Raw genomic sequence first — 19765 nt, forward strand, 5'->3', positions numbered from 1 at the left:
CAAGTAAGAAACCCTTGATGTCATAACTACTTCCCTTACCTTTGATGAACACCATCCAATGTTCACGTCTCACATGAGCAACAGGATCATAAATCGGGTCATAAATGCAGGATTTTCCATTGCCTTTGAAGAACCTCTCGTTCACATGGTTTCCATCACAAGTTCTCTCTTGACTACCCCACCCCCAATACAAATTTTTGGTTTTAGTAAGCTGAATTTAAGGGCTGTTTTCTGAAATGCTCACATCTCCCCCGCCCCCTTCCAGCCGGGCCCAAGAACCTAATAAAAGGAGACATGACACTATTACAAGGGGTTAATCCCTACATTTCCAAAGGAAGACATATTTAGGATCTGAGTTTCCTTCGGAAAGTCCTGGCGACCCATATACATCAAAGCCACTGAAGGGGCATATTTATGCCCCATGGTATGGATCATCTCGGTGAATGCTAGTGAAGTACCCTGCTGATTGCTGATTGAAAACAGTTGTTAATTCTCTACTCCACTAAATTCCAAGTGGGGGAAAAAAAAACCCTCTTTCCTTAACAAAGAACAGATTGGAGTGAACCACGTCCTTACTGTGTGGAAATTAATGGCAGATGCCTGTGCTGATAGTTAAAATGTTTCATTAGATGCTAATGTCTTGCTGTGTTTTTAATTGTTCAGAAATTAGCCTCTAGAATATTAAAACCATCTGTTTGTTATCATGATGAAACGGAATACTTAAATAGTTATTAATTTTGTGGGGCTTTTTCCTCCTCTTCCCCCTCCCTCCTTTTGCTGTCTGCAAAACTTTGATCTGCGGAGGGTTCGGTGGATGTTGGCTGCGGATGAAGTTTGGGGCGGGGAAGAAAATTTAAAACACCCCAGTGCCCAGAATATCATCTCTGGATGTGTCCCACCCATATTTTGCATGCCTGCTTTCTTTGGTAAATTATTGCTCACCCAGGGCAAGCTGACTTTTTTTTTTTTTTAATGTGTGATGGGAATGTGCAGAAGCTTGCTGAGCTGGTCTAATAGTTGATTTAAGTTGTAATATGGGACATTTTCACATGCTGATGTTCTGGTTTGAGGTCCTGGTGGGTTAATTTGAAGAGCAAATGTATCCAGTGCTTGGAAACTGTTCATCCACCAATGAGGCATATGTAGTGGCTGATAGTTAGTGTCTTATCTTTGCAGGAGTCTTTTTAGGAAGGTATTCAGAGAGAGAGAGAGAGAATTGACTGGATACTGTAACTTGAATCCAGATCTTCAGTAATATCAAGGTTCTCTCAGCCTCACCCACCTCATAGGGTGTCTGTTGCAGGGAGAGGAAAGGGAAGGCAAATGTAAGCCACTTTGAGACTCCTTTGGGTAGAGAAAAGTGGCATATAAGAACCAACTCTTCTTCTTCTTCAGTAATATCAGGGCTCTCTCAGCCTCACCCACCTCACAGGGTGTCAGTTGTGGGGAGAGGAAAGGGAAGGTGACTGTAAGCCGATTTGAGACTCCTTGTGGTAGGGGAAAGCGGCATGTATGAACCAACTCTTCTTCTTCAAAATGACCATCTTTCCCTACTGACATATGCCTTGTCTACCATGTGAACGACCAAAACAGCAGGAGCCTGGTGAACATTCACAACTAACCACTTCTATTCTAGCACAAGCTTTCATTAGTTAGAGGTCACATCCTTGGACACATCCAACAAAGCAAGCGCTGACTCATGAAAGCTTAGGCAGAAATAAATTTTTGCTCGTTTTTAAGATGCCGCCGGGCATCTGTTTAATTATTGTCGACTCGGAGTATTTGAGGGCCACTCAAAACTGTAGATAGATGAGCAAAGTGGGATTACCGTAAATATCCGTCAGCTGCTGGCAATAGACCCCACTCAGCAGCAATCCTAAGCATACTTAATAAGAGTAAGTCCCATTGACCTCAATGGGATTCACTTCGGAACATGCATGCTCAGGGTTGTACTGTTAGTGGATTGATCATTCTTTTGGCTGAACCTGGGTGTAAACTGGTCTCTCTTGGTAAACTGGTCTCTCTTTCTGCTGTTGGCAACCTAGTGGCTAATGCTGGTCAAGAGACCAGAATGATGATGTTGGCTATTGACTGAATGGGCCTGTGCTATTTGTGATGGCCAAGGGCTTGATACAGTCAACTTGACTGACTGACTGACTGACTTGACTGGCCAGTGGGTCTGTCCTATAGTTATCAGGTTCTTCTTATCAAGCAGCAGGAGATGGGGGGGGGGTAATTATCAAGAGACATGGCCCATGCTATTTCAATGGCACTGCAGAGGAAGTGATGTCATTACACTAGCGACACCCATGCAATATTCTGGTTGTTGTTGTTGTTGTTGTTAGGTGCGAAGTCGTGTCCGACCCATCGCGACCCCATGGACAATGATCCTCCAGGCCTCCCTGTCCTCTATCATTCCTAAAAGTCTATTTAAGTTTGCTTCAGTGACTCCATCCAGCCACCTCATTCTCTGTCATCCCCTTCTTCTTTTGCCCTCAATCGTTCCCAGCATTAGGCTCTTCTCCAGGGAGTCCTTCCTTCTCATGAGGTGGCCAAAGTATTTGAGTTTCATCTTCAGGATCTGGCCTTCTAAAGAGCAGTCAAGGCTGATCTCCTCTAGGACTGACTGGTTTGTCTGCCTTGCAGTCCAAAGGATTCGCAAGAGTCTTCTTCAGCACCAGAGTTCAAAACACTCTGGTATTTGGGCAAAAAACTCTATGTTAAAATGGCTTCTACCATAGAGTTTATGCCCACATACCTGAGCATCACCCAGACAACACTGATGTGATGACATTGCTTCCTATGTGATCCCAGTGACATGGTCTGGATCTTACTCTTCTCCTGCTAAGTCCCCTTGCCAGCCAGCTGATTGGTGAGGGGGGGCAGGGTCTGGTAGCAGGGAACCCCAGCCCCCACCAGGGAGGCTGGTAACCCTATCCTGCATTCCCTGTTTTTGATGAAATGAGCTATAACCCATGAACGCTTTTACGGGAATAAAAATTTCTTAGTCTTTAAGGAACCGCCAGATCCCTGTTTTATTTTGCTGCTGCGTCTGGAATGATGAAAACGTTGAAGAAATCCTCCCCCCATCCTTAATCGAAAGCATAGCCAGGAATACAACCCAGAAAGTGGAGGGTGAGCTCCATTTTTTACAGAAAAGCACTGAAAAAGCTGGATGAGGGGAACAAGAAATCATCGATGGCCTGAGTGTAAGAAATTGCATATTCTTGATGCAACACAAAAGTGGAAAGACTATAAAGCTAAGAGTGGTTTGGGGACTGAGTGCTTTCGGCAATTGCGACAAATAAAGTGTATTTCGGTGTACTTTGAAGGCTGAATTGCAACAAAGTATAGGCTTCTCTTGACCCCTTTGCATTCTGATGGCTGCACAGTGAGAAATATCGCTGTTGAAATTACACCTTGCCAAGCAAGCTCTTGTATCAATCTGTCTCCCTTTGACGCTTCAGCACTGTGGAGTTGTAGACAGAGAGCGCCATAGTTCATCAAAGCCAAAGAGAGGGACAAAGTCTCATTCCATCCTGCTTTCCTCTTGGTCCTCCATGGAATTCCTACATTGTTCTCCTGGTGGTTTCCATAGCTGGAGTTTCATTGAGCAACTGGGTTTCTTCTAGTGATGCTTGTTGATGTCCTTTCACCAACTGAGGTTAACAAAAAAATAAATGTCTCCTCATATTTTCCATGTGTATGGCTCCCGAGTGGATAGGAGGACACTGGTAAGGTTGCTGAAAGTGCAAAAGACAGTTTGGTGCAGTGGTTAGGAGTGTGGACTTCTAATCTGGCAAGCCAGGTGCGATTCTTCACTCCCCCACATGCAGCCAGCTGGGTGACCTTGGGCTCGCCACAGTACTGATAAAGCTGTTCTGACTGAGCAATAATAGGGTTCTTTCAGCCTCATCCACCTCACAGGGTGTCTGTTGTGGGGAGAGGAAAGGGAAGGCAACTGTAAGCCACTTTGAGACTCCTTCGGGTAGAGAAAACTGGCATATAAGAACCAACTCTTCTACTTCAGTAATATCAGGGCTCTCTCAGCCTCACCTCCCTCACAGGGTGTCTTTTGTGGGTAGAGGAAAGGGAAGGTGGATGTAAGCCTCTATGACAGGGGTAGTCAACCTGTGGTCCTCCAGATGTCCATGGACTACAATTCCCATGAGCCCCTGCCAGCAAATGCTGCTCTATGAGACTCCTTTAGGTAGAGAAAAACAGCATATAAGAACCTTCTTCTCTTCTTCTAGTATGTTCATAAGACTTGATTTTATCTGAGGCTGTCTCTAAACCCTTTGGGTGTCTTTAATTCATATTGTATTGTATACTATTAATAAATACTGCTACTTGTATAACTACATCATATTTTAGAAATACTATGGTGCACCCTCATTAGGCCTACAGACATTTCCTTTTTTGTTAACCTTTTTTGGTTCCTGGACTCTTGTTTGGGTTAAGAGTTTTCTCCGTTTAGTTGTAAGTTTTCACAAACCGAGCCTACTACGCTAGCAAAGGGCTCCCTTTCCTCCTTGAGCTGAGCACGTTGCTGATTTGTCCTCAACTTAAAACGCGTAGCAGTTTGTGTGATTTGTGTCTCTGCTATTGATCTCATTCATCATCAAATGGATAAGTGGCCGGCTGCCGCTTTTGATCAATGCTCCTGACATTCTGGATTGAGGAGGCTGATGGAAATATTGGTTTTGGACTTCTTTGATCCAGTTATTTGTATTATTGGTGTATGGATCCAGTTCCATTTGGAGGGAATGATAGAAACTTCAGCTCCTGTCTCCTCTGGCAAGATGTGATGCTTGAGGAATGAGGAAGAAGGATGTCAAGGAAAGGAAGTTCTCAATTCAAGGGGTTGGGAAGGAAGAGGGAAGGGCATGGGGGCATGTATTCACTGAACATTTCATTAGACACAAATGCCTGAACATTTTTTGAGCCTCTGATCAGAATGTTCCCAAAAATGGGAAGGGGGGGGAGAGTTTCAAATCAAGCTTGGGAGAGCTTACCCATTGCTAGGTTTTCTCTCTCTTGGAGCATGTGTGAAAACATCTAAATATAATGTGTGTGTAGATGACAGCATGGTGTAGTAGTTAAGGTCAGTGGCCTCTAATCTGGAGCACTGGGTTTGAGTCCCCACTCCTCCCCATGCAACCAGCTGGGTGACCTTACCTAGTTACAATTTTCTCAGAGCTTTCTTAGTCTCACCTACCTAAACAGAGTATCTTTTGTGGGGAGAGGAAAGGAAGGTGATTGTAAAGTCCTTTGAGATTCCTTCGGGGACAAAAAGGAGGATATCAAAAACTCCTCCTCTTCCTCTTTATCTCCTTTTCTTCTTCTTCTTCTTCTTCTTCTTCTTCTTCTTCTTCTTCTTCTTCTTCTTCTTCTTCTTCTTCTTCTTCTTCTTCTTCTTCTTCTTCTTCTTCTTCTTCTTCTTCTTCTTCTTCTTTTCTTCTTCCTCCTCCTCCTCCTCTCCTGCTTCTCCTCATTCTCCTCTCCTCTTCTTTCTCTTCCACCTGCGCCTCCTCTTCTTCTTTTCCTTTTCCTCTTCCTCCTCCTTCTTGAGCTGAGCACATTCCTGCCAGTCACCGTATCCACCCACTCGCCCACATCCATAATATGACTGGACTTTTTGAATGTGATATAATCTCTCGCCAGGTAAGTGTGAGACCAGAAACCTACACAGAAAACATCTATCAGAAATGCATTGTCTCTCCATAAATGTGAATATTAATAGGGGAGAGGAGCACACTGTCTGAACAGGACAGTTTTCTGCTGACACTTTTCCTGCAGAGACTACGGACACTGGCAGAGAATGATCTGATCCCAGAATTTGTTCTCTAACTGCTAACATTGAGCCTTAGGCTCTAACTTGATTGGATGGCTCCTTGAAAGTTCTCTCCCTCTGTCATTGTGTCCCAGTGGGTGCAGTAAAGCATTTATTTCTTTTCTACCGTCAATCCAGCATGCTGTAGATACCAATCCAGCGTGCTCTAGCCAGCAACGTATCCGTCATTATATGGAATGGTAATGCTTCACAAGCCAGAACTCTTTTGTACTCAGGTGTATTACTGGGGGGGGGGGGGATGTTATTTGTTAGGGATACAGGTACTTACTGAATTAGATAGCTCAGGCTGGCCTGGTCTCTTTAGACCAGTGGTTTTCAACCTTCCTAATGCTGCAAGTCTTTAATACAGTTCCTCATGTTGTGGTGACCCCCTACCATAAAATTATGCAAGGGTTCTTTCTTTCACAGAAATTAAACCGAAACTGATCCATGGCATGAAGATCCAGTGTTTATGATTGTATATCAATTGGTTTTTTTTCCCAGGGTTTCTCAGTTCAGTTCTGCCTCTTGTCCCACCATGCCGATCTCGATCTTTTCTGCTGCTCCAGACAGATGAACGCTATATCTCGATCTGCCCCACAAGGCTGTTGTGTAGATGGCACCCCCCTCCCAGCCAAGCTGCTTGCCTGCCGCAACCCCTGTGAAAGGGTTGTTTGACCCCCAAAGGGGTCCCAACCCCCAGGTTGAGAACCACTGGGTTAGATCCTGGAAGCTAAGTATGGTTGGCCATGGCCGACCACCAAAGAATACCAGAGGCACAATGCAGAAGCAGGTAATGGCCAACCCCTTCTTAACGTCACTTGCCTTGAAAACTATGTGATGAGATCATGATTGGGCTGCAACTTAATGGCATTGAAAAAGAAAGTGTGAAGATGGACCACAGGTTTTCTTTGCTGCCCTTCTTTTGCCGCTCACCACATAGGAGGTGGAAACAAAGCCTAAAAAGAACCACAAAAACAGAGGGGGGAATGCAGCCGCAGGCATTCTTACTGTAAAAACAAACCAGCAAGCAAACAAAACTGGCCTAAACTATGCAGGTCTGAAAGACAAAAGGCATGTAGTTTTGTTTAGTTACCCTCTAAAAGTTAACAGGCCATATATTTGGTTTGGGAATTTGCCTGCTTTCTTAATCCATATCTCTCATTATAAGCTTAATCATGACAAAAATATTATAGAATTTGTCAGTGATCATTAATAAGATAACAATGATCCTTGGATGATTTTGTGATGTCTGGATCTGTCTTATAGTTACACAAACTGCAACCCAGAGCAACTGTGCCAAAAGCCCCTCTGGCCTTGAGTTTACCTAAACTCAGTAATCTTTGACAGATCAGTTTGGCCATAGATATGTTCAAACTTTAGCTAGCCACGGAGCTGCAGGGGTGATATTTTAGATTCAAACAAACAAACGGACAATAACCCCCCTGCCTTTCTCAGAGCTGTGAGGATCCAGAAAAATAAAATACCTCCCCAAAAAGAAAAATTCAGAATGAGGGAGACCTGTTTTTCCCCAATAACTGGCCTCAACCAGTTAAATCCAAGAGGCGTTTCTGTACAAAGAAGGGTGCCTAATCTTCAAGAGGATGCAAATCTTTCAGCTGCTGGATACCTTATGCTGGCTTTAGGATCTGAATTGTGGTTAATCGCTTCATCTCTCTCAAAGTAATGTGACATATGTACCCAGAAATTGGGTATCTTGGAGGGGAGGGGAAGTTCAGAAAAAGGTAGGGCAGAAAGTGTACTGAGAGAAAAAAAAACCAAATTTTCATTAGGAACTGAGCTTTCATGTCTAAACTGGTAGCATAAATTAAGATATATATGCTAGGGTAGAATATGATGCATCAGAATGCAATTTTCTCTCAAGTATTGATATTTCTGCAGCTATGTACGTAAAATAATCTTTTATATTCTGTAAATTTGTCAAATTCTGCAATTTTCTATGCTAAGTAAGTTATACATGATACACTTTATGATGCTGAAGCAGTAAAATTAGGCTTGATAGAACAAAAAGTATTGCATATATTTAAATTTTGTTCAAATTTGGGGCGGGGTTGGAGAAACGTCTCAACATTTCTGAAAATTTGACTTCTTTGCATAAAAGGTTTGCCATCGTTCATATTCATAATCATGGCTTTTGGCTAACTTTGGTTTCGGAGCAGATGATTGAATATCAACCCAATCTGTGTCCACAAAGCTCTAAAAAAAAAAAAGCCCCACAAACCCCACTCCATTAACCCAAATGAGGTTTCGAGGGTTGAGCTATTAACTTGAAAACCAAATACTATTTTAAGCCATTCCCGTAGCTGTCTTGCCACATAAATTATTCACAATGCCGAAGTTGGCTTGCGGTTCACTTTGGAGGTAATAGAGAAGTTGCAACAGTAACCTGAACGACAAAAACAGAGCGGGATCAATCGGACCTGGAGAGGCTGAGAACCCTCAAGTAGCAATTAAACAGCAATCAAGAGCAACTGCGCTAATTGTCCAACATCCTCTCAACTTTAACTTCAAAGCCCAGAAATACAATATATATATTTGCAGGATGCAGCTTTCCCCTACTTTCTGTTCCAAGGAGGTATCAGAAGAATACTCCCCTTTAGAACTTAGTTGGGTGGATGGAGGAGGAAGAGGCTCCATCTCATATCTCATTGTCACATCCTAGGGTTGTAACTTATAAAGAAGGTATATTCAGTCTTGGACTTTATTGATACAGGCATCACATCAAATTCATGTCTTAGTCCTGCTGTATACTGCATTGGTCAGACCACAACTGGAGATTGGGATGCAGTTCTGTAGGACCCACTCCAAAGAGGGCATGGACAACACTGAGAGGGTGCAGAGGAGATCTGGGAATGTTCACCCTGGAGATTAGGAGCTTGCGAGGGGACATGATTGCTCTCTTTAAGGGGACATGATTGCTCTCTTTAAGTATTTTAAAGGTTGTCAGTTAGAGGAGGTCAGGGCGTGCTTCCTGTTGGCAGTAGAGGAGAGGACCAACAGTAATGAGTTTAAACTATGTGTAGAACACTGAAGGGGGGGAGGAAATTTCCAGTCAGAGTAGTTCAGCAGTGAAATCGACTACTTAAGGAAGTGGTGAGCTCCCCCTCACTGGTAGTCTTCAAGCAGTGGCTGGACAGACTTATAATTTAGGCTAATCCTGCACTGTGCAGAGGGTTCATCTAGATGGCCTGTACAGTGTATGGCCCCTTCTAACTATGATTCTATGATTCTAACTTCTGGCTGGACAATTCCAGGAGATTTGGGGTTAGAACCTATGGAGGGCGGAGTTTGGGGAGGGAGAGCAAGCTGGTTAAGCACAGAGTTGTAAAAGAAAACCGAAAAGGGGATAGTGTTACAAAACATCAACGAGCCTAACCAACAAGCAGTTGGGACCCAAAAGTTTAGATGTCCGCAAAACATAAACAATCAAATTATGGCTACGTTTATTGTGTCCAGCTGAAAAGGTTAAAAACATAGATTAAAGTCCATAGGCTCATCATTGCAATCACATAATACAATGCTAGATCTAAAATGTTTCAACCCCAAAATGGGTCTTCTTCAGAGGTCTGATCCTGAATACAGTAGAGCAGGGGTAGTCAACCTGTGGTCCTGCAGATGTTCACAGACTACAATTCCCATGAGCCCCTGCCAGCAAATGCTGGCAGGGGCTCATGGGAATTGTGGTCCATGAACATCTGCAGGACCACAGGTTGACTAGCCCTACAGTAGAGAATGCCAAGATAAAAATTCATTCTTTATGGATAACAAGATCAATTCAAATGGAGCTGATAGGAGATGTCCATTTATCAAGTGTTTAAGTCTCCTTCTCCCAATCTGCTAAAAGGTTCTGGTGTCTGTCCATACTTCTGTACACGTATGAAAGCAAATGAGGTTTTCCCAGGTTGTTTTAAAGTACAATTTACATTTTTTTTTAAAGAATAGAATAAACCCTTCAGCAACCTGACATGAGGTCAGTGCAAGAAGATTTCATTGGGGAAGACGTGGTCTAGATTGCAGCTCGGCTATATCGGAACTTGTTCCACCGTCTCTGTGATTCCTCCGTCTTTTGTTCCTCCAGAGAGCTTCCATGCTTGGATGTCTTAGCAAGACCCTCTAAGTTTTCTGTAAATTGCGTGTTGAGAAAGGACCCTTGCTGTGATGCTCCAGTCTGCCTCAAACCAGCTGGAACTACCACTCAGGGGGATGGAAATAAAAGAGAACTAGGCAGAACCCACCGACTAATGACTGCAGGTTTTGCGGAGAGAATGTGCCCAATCTCTGCCGAGCCGCAGGGAGGGCTGACGGGGCCGGGATTGTAGGTCTTCGACGGAAAGCAGTGGAAAACATGATCAAAAATTTCCTGGCTGGGTATTCAAGCTGGTTCACAATGTAATGAGATAAGATCTCTAATGGCTGAGGGACCTATTGACCATGCAGTCTGGTGGAGAAAACAAAGAAGTTCCAACGCTAGTTCAAGAATGCTTTAGATTTTGTTGGCAGAGGGCAGATGTCTGTCTGTCTGTCTGTCTATTGAATGGCCCGCGTGCCAAATTTAGGTTGTAGAGCCAATTGTTTTCTGTGTTTTTTTAGCTTCGGATTCCCCCCTCCCTCCCAAAAAACCCAGATCCCAGTACTGATAAAGTATTCTGATCCAGGATTGTTAGGAAATCCTGAATTTTTTCGGGTCCAATAGACTGTACTAGTTGAAGAGGGTCAGTCATTGAATGCGCTCCCATTCTCCTTGGGTGAGAGTCGCTTAGAGGTGAGGTCCAAATGTTCTCTATTTCATTCCTCGTTATATTTCTTTACCTTTTTTATTTTTTTGCCAGTCGTTTCTCTGCTTTTTGCCGTTTAGTTTCGTAGCTACATCTGTAGTGCAGTCACATGCCAAACAGTTTGGCGATGCAGTTGCAAATTTATGTGCACTGTATAAAAATCTAAAATGCTGATTTCGTAATGCACCCATAATGTTGAACAAAATGCACGCATCTTACAGGGGGAAATGTTGTGCGGGGAAACTGAAAATGGCATGGCAATAAAGATGGGTTCTGCTTAGGGGAAGCAAAATTAAACTGGGAGGGGGGGTGTTAAAGCAGGAGGGAGGAGAAATTCGATGTTGTCCTTAAGAACATTTACAGCTCTGAGGGGAGGCTTTGGTGGCTGTTCGGTGGCACCGAGGAAGACATTAGCGATTTACAGCCTGAATCGATACATGGTTACTTGAGCGTAAGCCCCATGGTGAGCAGTGGGTTTACTCTCAAGTGGCTGAGACTTTGGTGTGCCGCCCATACATCATTACTCCTACGCAAGATCTATTGTGCTCAGCTTAGAACTTTTAAAAACTTGAAATGAGAGCGATGGTGGTCCAAAGATTCCATGAAACTTCTATGAGACATTTATGCTAAGTCCTCCACGTGTTTGAGTAGTCCTGCTGGTGGTGGCAATCCAATTGCTGCTGGATGCCATATTTCTTTTTCTCTACTACTAAGCAACATAGCATTGCCAGGTTCCCTCAGGGTACCAGCGTGGGGGATAAGGGCTGAGGCCAATAAAAATTGCCCCCAAAGTAACAGGGACCATTATTGCACCTTCTGGTAAGTGAGATGAAAATACCACCTCTGTTCTCCTCCCACACATGCTGTATGGTGAAGGCAGGAAGTCGGGATGTCAGAATCCAGGTGGGATCCGAGGATCCTCTGGAATTGCAGCTCATTTCCAGGTGACAAATATCACCCCCCCCCCAAATGCTGTGGAGGGTGGACTATGTGGAATTGTACCCCACTCTGTGTTCCCCAGGTTTCCCATCCTGAATTTGGTAGCCCTCTTCTCCCCTACTGGTCTCCAGGGGGGACCTAGCAATCTTAATAGGAAACCTTTTTGTCCCAGAATTAATTAGACAGGGCTGTATCCAAAATGGAAAGTGTCCTTTTGGCCCATGCAGGCTTTCAAGTTTTATGAGAAAGAAAACGGGTTACATTGAGTTGCAAGTTGAGATCCAGGCCCTGATGGAACTATCAGAGTTCCGCAGGGCGGTTCAGACCATGGTGGCCTAAAATCCAGCTGGGCCTCTCCTTTCCCTCCCCCTTTCCTCCCCCTTCTGATTTCCATACTGTGTTTTCTCCCCCTCTAAGGGGAACCACCAATGAATGACCAACCTGTTGGTGGAGAGACAGGGGTAGAGGGGTGGCTAGGTGGTAACTACTAGTATTGTTATGGTTTTATGGTGGTTTTACTGATGATGATGATGTTTTATTGATGTTTGTTTTTATGATAAGAGCTGCCCTGACCCTGCGAAATGGCGAGATCAGGCTTTCTCAGTGGCTTTATAAAAATCTCATTTCACACTTCTGAATGGCTCCATTAAGCTGGAAATATCCGAGGTCTGATGCCAACTTTAACCTCATGGCTTTTGTTACTGTTTTGTTCCACAGCTTAAGCCGGGCCAGAACAGCTGCCGCGACAGTGACAGTGAAAGCGTGAGTGGCGAATCGAAGGGGTTCCACCGGAGCAGTTCTCGAGAGAGACTCAGTGATGTAAGTGCCGTTTGGGAGACCACAGCTTGAGCTGTGTTGCTTTACCTATTGCTTCAGGAGCCTTTCTAGACTGGAAAGAAGGTGAACTGAGTGCATCTAACCCTACCAGGAATTGTTAATTAGTATGATACAATAACATTTATTGTATGTAGCCAAAGGCCATTATAAAACACAATTAAAGGAATTGTTAATTAAACTTCTGATTAGAGGTTGGGATGTGAAACTGTATGGTATACCTCAATCTTGTCAGGCAGCAGAATCTAAGCCAGGTCAGTGCTTGGATGGGAGACAATGGCAGACCACCTCTGCTTTTTGCTTGCCTTGGAAGCCTTTTGTGGAGGTTATCATAGGTCACTTACGACTCGACAGCACTTAAGAACAAAAGAGCCTCTTGTGGCACAGAGTGGTAAGGCAGCAGACATGCAGTCTGAAGCTCTGCCCATGAGGTTGGGAGTTTGATCCCAGCAGCCGGCTCAAAGTTGACTCAGCCTTCCATCCTTCCGAGGTCGGTAAAATGAGTACCCAGCTTGCTGCTGGGGGGTAAACGGTAATGACTGGGGAAGGCACCGGCAAACCACCCTGTATTGAGTCTGCCATGAAAACGCTAGAGGTCGTCACCCCATGGGTCAGATATGGCCCGTGCTTGCATAGGGGATGCCTTTACCTTTACCTTTAAGAACAAAAGGGAGCCCTGCTGGATCAGACCAGTGGCCCATCTGTTCCAGCATTCTGTCTCACACAGTGGCCTATCAGTTCCTCTGGAAAGCCAAAAACCAGGGTATGAAGATAGCTCTTCTTCACCCAAGGGAGCCTGCAGCGGGAGCCTACAAAAACAGGGCCAGGGCAGGCCTATGCCTCTCCGTCACCTTCTCATCATCAGAAACAGGACTGCTCTGTCCCCCATACCTCCAGTTAAGTTAAAATGAGAGTACTTCTCTTTCTAGACTCCAGTTGCTACCATGTGCGGTGAGCCTTGGCCAGTAAGGTCCCTCTCCTTCCCACACGCTCCAGGCCTATCATTGGCCGCTTTGGGAGGGGACAGAACAAATATTAAAAATTGATTAACTCCCACCCATTCTACAAGATCCTTCCAGAGCCATTGCAAAACCCCATGGAGTTTCATTTTGGTTTGTTTATTCCTTGATTTATTAGTTGCTGCTTGGTGAAAGCCAGTTCGCGGTAACTTACGCTCACGGCAACTTACCATTCAGAAATAAAAATAACATTGAAAGCATACAATCCCAATTTAAAACCTTAACCCACAATGGCAAACAACAATCTTTTCCTCCCCTACCCCATCCCCTATCTGACCCTGTATGTTAGGCAGATGTGTGATGTCACAGCCCTAGCTCCTGCCAAATGCCCGGTGAAAGAACTCCATTTTACAGGCCCTGAAGAACTGACATAGCTCCACAGGGCCCTCAGCTGGTCCAGGAACTCATTCTACCAGATGGGGGCCAGGACCGAAAAGGCCCAGGTCCTGCTTGAGGCCAGGTCTACTTCACGCAGGCCAGGAACCAACAACCTATTTGTATCCACAAAGCTAAGAGCCATGTGGGGGGCATAAGGAGACAGGCAGTCCTTCAGATATATAGGGCCCAGAAAGCAAAGGACCTTGAAGGTTAATACCAAAACCTTGAACTTAAGCAAAGGACCTTGAAGGTTAATACCAAAACCTTGAACTTAATCCAGAACACCATCAGTAACCAACGCAACTACCTCAGCACTGGCTGAATATGGGCCCTCCAAGATGGGGACTCCAGTTGCCACATTCTGTACCAGCTGAAACTTCTGGGTCAAGGCCAAGGGAAGGCCTGCATAGAATGAGATACAGAAATCCAGCCTGGAGGTGACTGTCGCATAGATCACTGTGGCTAGGGTTCCAGGGCCATATAGGACGCTAGTAGCCTCGCTTGGTGCAGGTGGGAAAATGCTGATTGGGCTGCTCTGATGACCTGCACCTTCATCGACAGGGAGGTGTCAAGGATCATCCCAAATTTTTGGCTTAGGGTGAGATCTCAATTTGCACCTCGTCCAGGCATGGAAGCCACACTTCCTGATCTGGCCCTTTCCAACCCAGTCACAGATCCTCCATCTTGGAAGAGTTGAGTTTCAGGAAGCTCTGCTTGAGCTAAGGTGTTGCTGCTTCCAAACATCTGGCAAAACTTTCTTGGGGGGGGGGGAGTCAGGCCATCCATCCATCAGGAGAAAGAGCTGGGTGTCCTCTGCAAATTCATGACAGCCCAACCCATAACTCCAGGCCAGAGGGTGCATAAAGATGTTAAATAATGCAAGGGAGAGAATCGCTCTCTCATGAAACCCTGTTTAAGAAAGTCCGGTCTATGTAATCCCTTTTAAAGCTGTTTATTCCTGTGGCCATCACTACATCCTTTGGCAGTAAACTCCTCATTTTAGTCATTCTCTGTGCCAGGAATACTTCCCCCACCCCCGGCCTGATAAAGATGCATTTCCTTTGTCCATCTTGTCCACCAATCCAGAAACTGAAGTGTTTCTTAGTTCAGTCTTTGTGGGGGAGGTTTTGAGTGGGATCTCCATGATCTAGTTGGGGGCCACACAGATGTCATTTTACCTACACGTGCATTCATCCCATGGGAGCCAGAGAATGTTTTGAGACCTTCATTCCTCTGTCAGTTTCATGAAGAAGACCAGAGATAGTGTGATACTTTTCATTCGCTTGAGATGCCGCAGTGCGCATGTTTGGACCCGAAGAGCACATTTGCCATAATGACAAAACCATCTCCTTGGGGAATGTCCTTGGCTTTGCACTCTCTAATTCTATCCATCAGCCAAATGGATAGAATTCCAGTAAAGTTACCGCCAATTGGCACCCCTACGTATGAAGTCATGAGGGCCACACACTTTGTTCATTTTTAAGATGTACCAAAGCTAAGCTTGGAAAGTCGTGCATTTTTCAGTCAAAATAGAAGTTATTTTGGCTTGGCATTTGTTTCAAGCAAGGGTTTGGAAAGATTTGCACATTGGAGACTTGTGGTGGAAATCACAAGAGTTGAGATCTCTGGGGGGGAAGGAGGTGCAGATGATTGTAATCCATACCAACCAAAGAAAACCTGAGCTTCTGCCATGCTTGGCCAGATCTCTGCTAATAACAACCCATCACAGGCTCTGCTAACAAAGCAGAAATTCAAGCACGAAGAGTCACACTCTCTAGTGAGAACTGCAGCTTTGGCTAAAAGGTGTAACCCATGAGCGTGACGAGATAAACATCTTGCTAGCCAAGCTTGTGGTGGCTTCCAGCGCTTTGACAGATTCTTTTGCTTATGAAAAGAAAATAATATTTCGACGTTTCCCTCCAGTTCCCTCTAATGCAAAAAGAGAGAGAGAGAGAGAGAGAGAGAGAGAGAGAGAGAGAGAGAGAATAGTTTTTATAAGGGCTACAACGAGCTTTACTTTCGACTAAGAACCATTTCATCTTGAAATGTGGTTTTGCAAAAACAAAATGAAAATCCAAAGCTTGCCGTGGGGTGATACTTCCTGGGGTATAACGAGTATCGCTGCAGTCCCCTCTGCCCTAACCCCAAAGGCTCTGTCTCCCAATTTTCCAGGTATTTCCCAACCTTCCTGTTTGCCTGTTTCCAGAGCAACCAAAATGGTGTCTGAACTTCCAAGAGAGGAAGTAATCTTCAGAGAACTCACAAAGCCCTATGCATGGTTTGTCATGGTGTTTTTAAGGAGAGCCACCAGTTAAAATATCAGAAGGGTTATCTCCTGGGAGTCCTAGTTAAGGGCAGTATTATCAGTGATAAGGCATGGGAGGGTGGCATAACTTTATGTGCTTTGTTGTTGTTGTTGTTGTTAGGTGCGAAGTCGCGTCCGACCCATTGCGACCCCATGGACAATGATCCTCCAGGCCTTCCTGTCCTCTACCATTCCCTGGAGTCCATTTAAGTTTGCACCTACTGCTTCAGTAACTCCATCCAGCCACCTCATTCTCTGTCGTCTCCTTCTTCTTTTGCCCTCGATCGCTCCCAGCATTAGGCTCTTCTCCAGGGAGTCCTTCCTTCTCATGAGGTGGCCAAAGTATTTGAATATTTGCTATGATCTTTTTCCCCCCTCATCTCTCTCACCAATGCATATAGCTGTCCACTGAGGAGCTTTAAAGGGGGATTAGACAGATTAGAAGAGTAAATTTAGACAGATTCACGAAGGGCAGGTCTATCAGTGGCTACTAGCCATGGTGACTAAAGGGAACATCCACATTCCTGGGCCATAAACCTCTGACTACCAGTGACATGAGACAATATTAACAGAAGGCATTGGCCTCTAGGCCCTCTTGTTGACCCTCTGGAGCAGTGGTCCCCAACCTTTTTTGGGCTGGGGACTGGGAAGAAGGAGGCCTGGAGACCAGGGGTGGAGAGGGAGGGGTGGGCGCCGGCACCTCCCCCCATGCAGTGTGGTGCTCACTGAGGGGGGGGGGGAGGGAGGCATGCCTGCTGGCACACTGACGCCCATGCCTCCTTCCCTCCCATCGTGGCCCAGTACCGGTTCATGGCCCAGGGGTTGGGGAACACTGCTCTAGAGGAATTGGTTGGTCATTGTATGAGATGGGATGCAGGACTGGATAGCCAACTGGTCTCATCCAGCTTTGCTCTTCTCTTGTTTTTATGATAAATATATTACTACAAAACAGAACGCTTTAGGGATATTAAAACTAATTTGTGTCGAACTTGAGGAATAAATCTGACTCACGAGGGCATTGGTCCGAATCGCCATGCCATAAGATTCTTGAGTCAGCCATACGTAGGGAGTTGTGGGATTTTGTTTTGCAGTGCATTCCCCCATGCACAAGACCACTTTTGGAACATAGATGTGAAAAATATCCAAACAACTGGAAGAAACGAAAGACCGTGGCAAGCTGAATATGTTCCAGTTCCACGACTGGTTTTAGATATTCTCCTAGTTACATATGAACTGTAATTTCAGATAGAAACTTGGAGACAAGAAAGGAAGAAAATGGGGGAAATCAGTTCATCCCAAGCTAGAATCAGCTTCCGTTGACAGGAGATCATAAGAAAACCTAATAAATCTGCTTGCCAGTCTCTCTTTTCCATTTTCTCTGTCTGGCCTAGTTTACAGTTTTATTGGAGAAAGGATGAAAACCCCAGCATTCACATTCGTTTTGGGATCCATTAATTTGCCCACATCAACCCCTTTAGCATCTTAAAAATCCCAACCTTTAGGCTTTCACAGCCGGGCAAATGTTAATGACTAATGGAAGAGTTTTAACGTACTGACTTGAGGCTGGGATTAACCATGGGGCTAAATAGTCCCTAAAGCCCTTGGCATATTTATAGAACTGCTGTGGTGAGTCAATAGACTTTACCAAACAGCTCCAAAGGTCAGCTGCACTGAGACATGTCAAGCTGAAATCTGCAAATAATTTTTTTGTGTATGTGCAGGGGTGTTTTCAAGGGTTTTAAAATAATCAATATGGGTATTTGCAGGTATATTTCACACCATCTTTATTTCCACCCCTCTTCTCCTGAGTTAAAGAGCCTCTTGTGGTGCAGAGTGGTAAGCAGCAGAAATGCTGTCTGAAGCTCTGACCATGAGGCTGGGAGTTCGATCCCAGCAGCCGGCTCAAGGTTGACTCAGCCTTCCATCCTTCTAAGGTTGGTAAAATGAGTACCCAGCTTGCTGGGGGGTAAAACGGTAATGACTGGAGAAGGCACTGGCAAACCACCCCGTATTGAGTCTGCCATGAAAACGCTGGAGGGCGTCACCCCAAGGGTCAGACATGACTCGGTGCTTGCACAGGGGATACCTTTACCCTTACATTTAAACCAAAATTGACCAAAGGCGTGAAGATCCATTGTTCATGATTGTATATAAATTGGTTTTCCCCCCGGGGTTTCTCAGTTCACCCACCACGCCGAACTCGCTCTTTTCCGCTGCTCCAGACAGACGAACGCTCAGACATGACTCGGTGCTTGAACAGGGGATACCTTTACCTTTTACCTCTCCTGAGTTAGAATCATAGAATCATAGAGTAATAGAGTTGGAAGGGACCTCCTGGGGTCATCTCCTTAACATATGAGAACTTCAGTTATTTATAGGTCAACAAATCTGCATGATGTCTACGTTATACACACAGTGATGGTGGGAAGTGTGGTCCAGTAGCAATCAACTGATAGGGTCTTCAAGGCAAGAGGCTTTCAAAGATTGTTTGCCATTGTTTGCAGCCAAGGACTCCCTTGGTGGCTTCCCATCCAAGGACGTACGAGGTCAACCCTGCTTAGCTTCTGAGGTCGGACAAAATCAGGTTAGCCTACATGACAGGCATCATATGAGTCAGCAATGTGTAAAAACAATAGAACCGCAAGTAGTCCCATGTTTCATTTTACTCAAGCAGGCCAAATTAATGATACAGCCATGAACCTTGTGCAGGAGCTATGGAGACATAGTCCCTGGAGTCAGCAAGGGCACAGGTAACTTGGCTACACTATTTGGAACAACGAAATGTGTTAGTGGAGAGGAATGCCTGTCATATGACAACTTTACAGGAACATAAGTGTGTAGTCAGCCCTCTACAGATTTAGTAGTGTAGGACCAGGAACAGTGGGCTCAAAAGACGGGAAAGGAGGTTCCACTTAAATATTAGAAAGTATTTTCGGATGGTGAGGGCCGTTCGTAGGTGGAATATGCTGCCTTGGAGGGTGGTGGAATCTCCTTCATTGGAACCTTTTAGGAGGAGTTTGGATGAATACCTGTCATGTGCATTGTAAATCCCCAAGAACGGGGGGGGGGGGGGGCTGGACTGGATGGCCCTTTGTGGTCTCTTCCAGCTCCGTGTGATTCTGATTCTTTCTGATTGCCCAGTTTACTACAGTCCCTGGTTCCTCTGAAATTTTGTTCTTCAGGGTTAGCAAACCATCAGGCACAGCACAGAGGACAAGGTGTGTATCTGTAGTGGGAGAATCAGTGGAAAGTCACTGCCCCCTCTTTTGCAGTCAGAAATGCCATTCCAGTCAAGGAACTGAATGGCTGGATGTATCCCATTGGCTCAAAATGGGAGGGGCCCCATACTTGGAAAGCTCCTGCTCAATTAGTGTCCAAGCCTCAGCAAGCCTTAGCAAAGTTGCCTGGTCTCCCAGTACAATGGAAGACCTTCTATCTGCACTGTCCCTTCCTGCTGCTACGCAGCTGGGCAGCAGGAGAAAAAAAAACAGAAGACATGGTGGAGTGATAGGCAGCATTTTGGCATGATGACATCACTTCCTGCATGACCAGAAGTGATGTCACTGCATCACCAGCAACACTAATGTTTGGTCACAACAAACCATAGAATTTTGGCTGACTGCCAGATTATTGCTGATGATGCAGTGATTTCACTTTTGGT

At 45.1% G+C, this 19765-nt stretch overlaps 1 protein-coding gene across 6 annotated transcripts in view; it reads left to right on the top strand.

Moving 5' to 3' along the window:
- Positions 1-19765, top strand: part of AUTS2 (activator of transcription and developmental regulator AUTS2) — a 675677-nt gene that overhangs the window by 234507 nt on the left and 421405 nt on the right. For all 6 annotated transcript variants that reach the window (XM_077312657.1, XM_077312656.1, XM_077312658.1 and 3 more), the window contains one exon: positions 12286-12387. In XM_077312657.1, the coding sequence (XP_077168772.1) occupies positions 12286-12387 (102 nt within the window). The remainder of the gene's footprint in view (positions 1-12285; positions 12388-19765) is intronic.

This window comes from Paroedura picta, chromosome 15 (assembly GCF_049243985.1).
Source record: "Paroedura picta isolate Pp20150507F chromosome 15, Ppicta_v3.0, whole genome shotgun sequence".
Taxonomy (NCBI): domain Eukaryota; kingdom Metazoa; phylum Chordata; class Lepidosauria; order Squamata; family Gekkonidae; genus Paroedura; species Paroedura picta.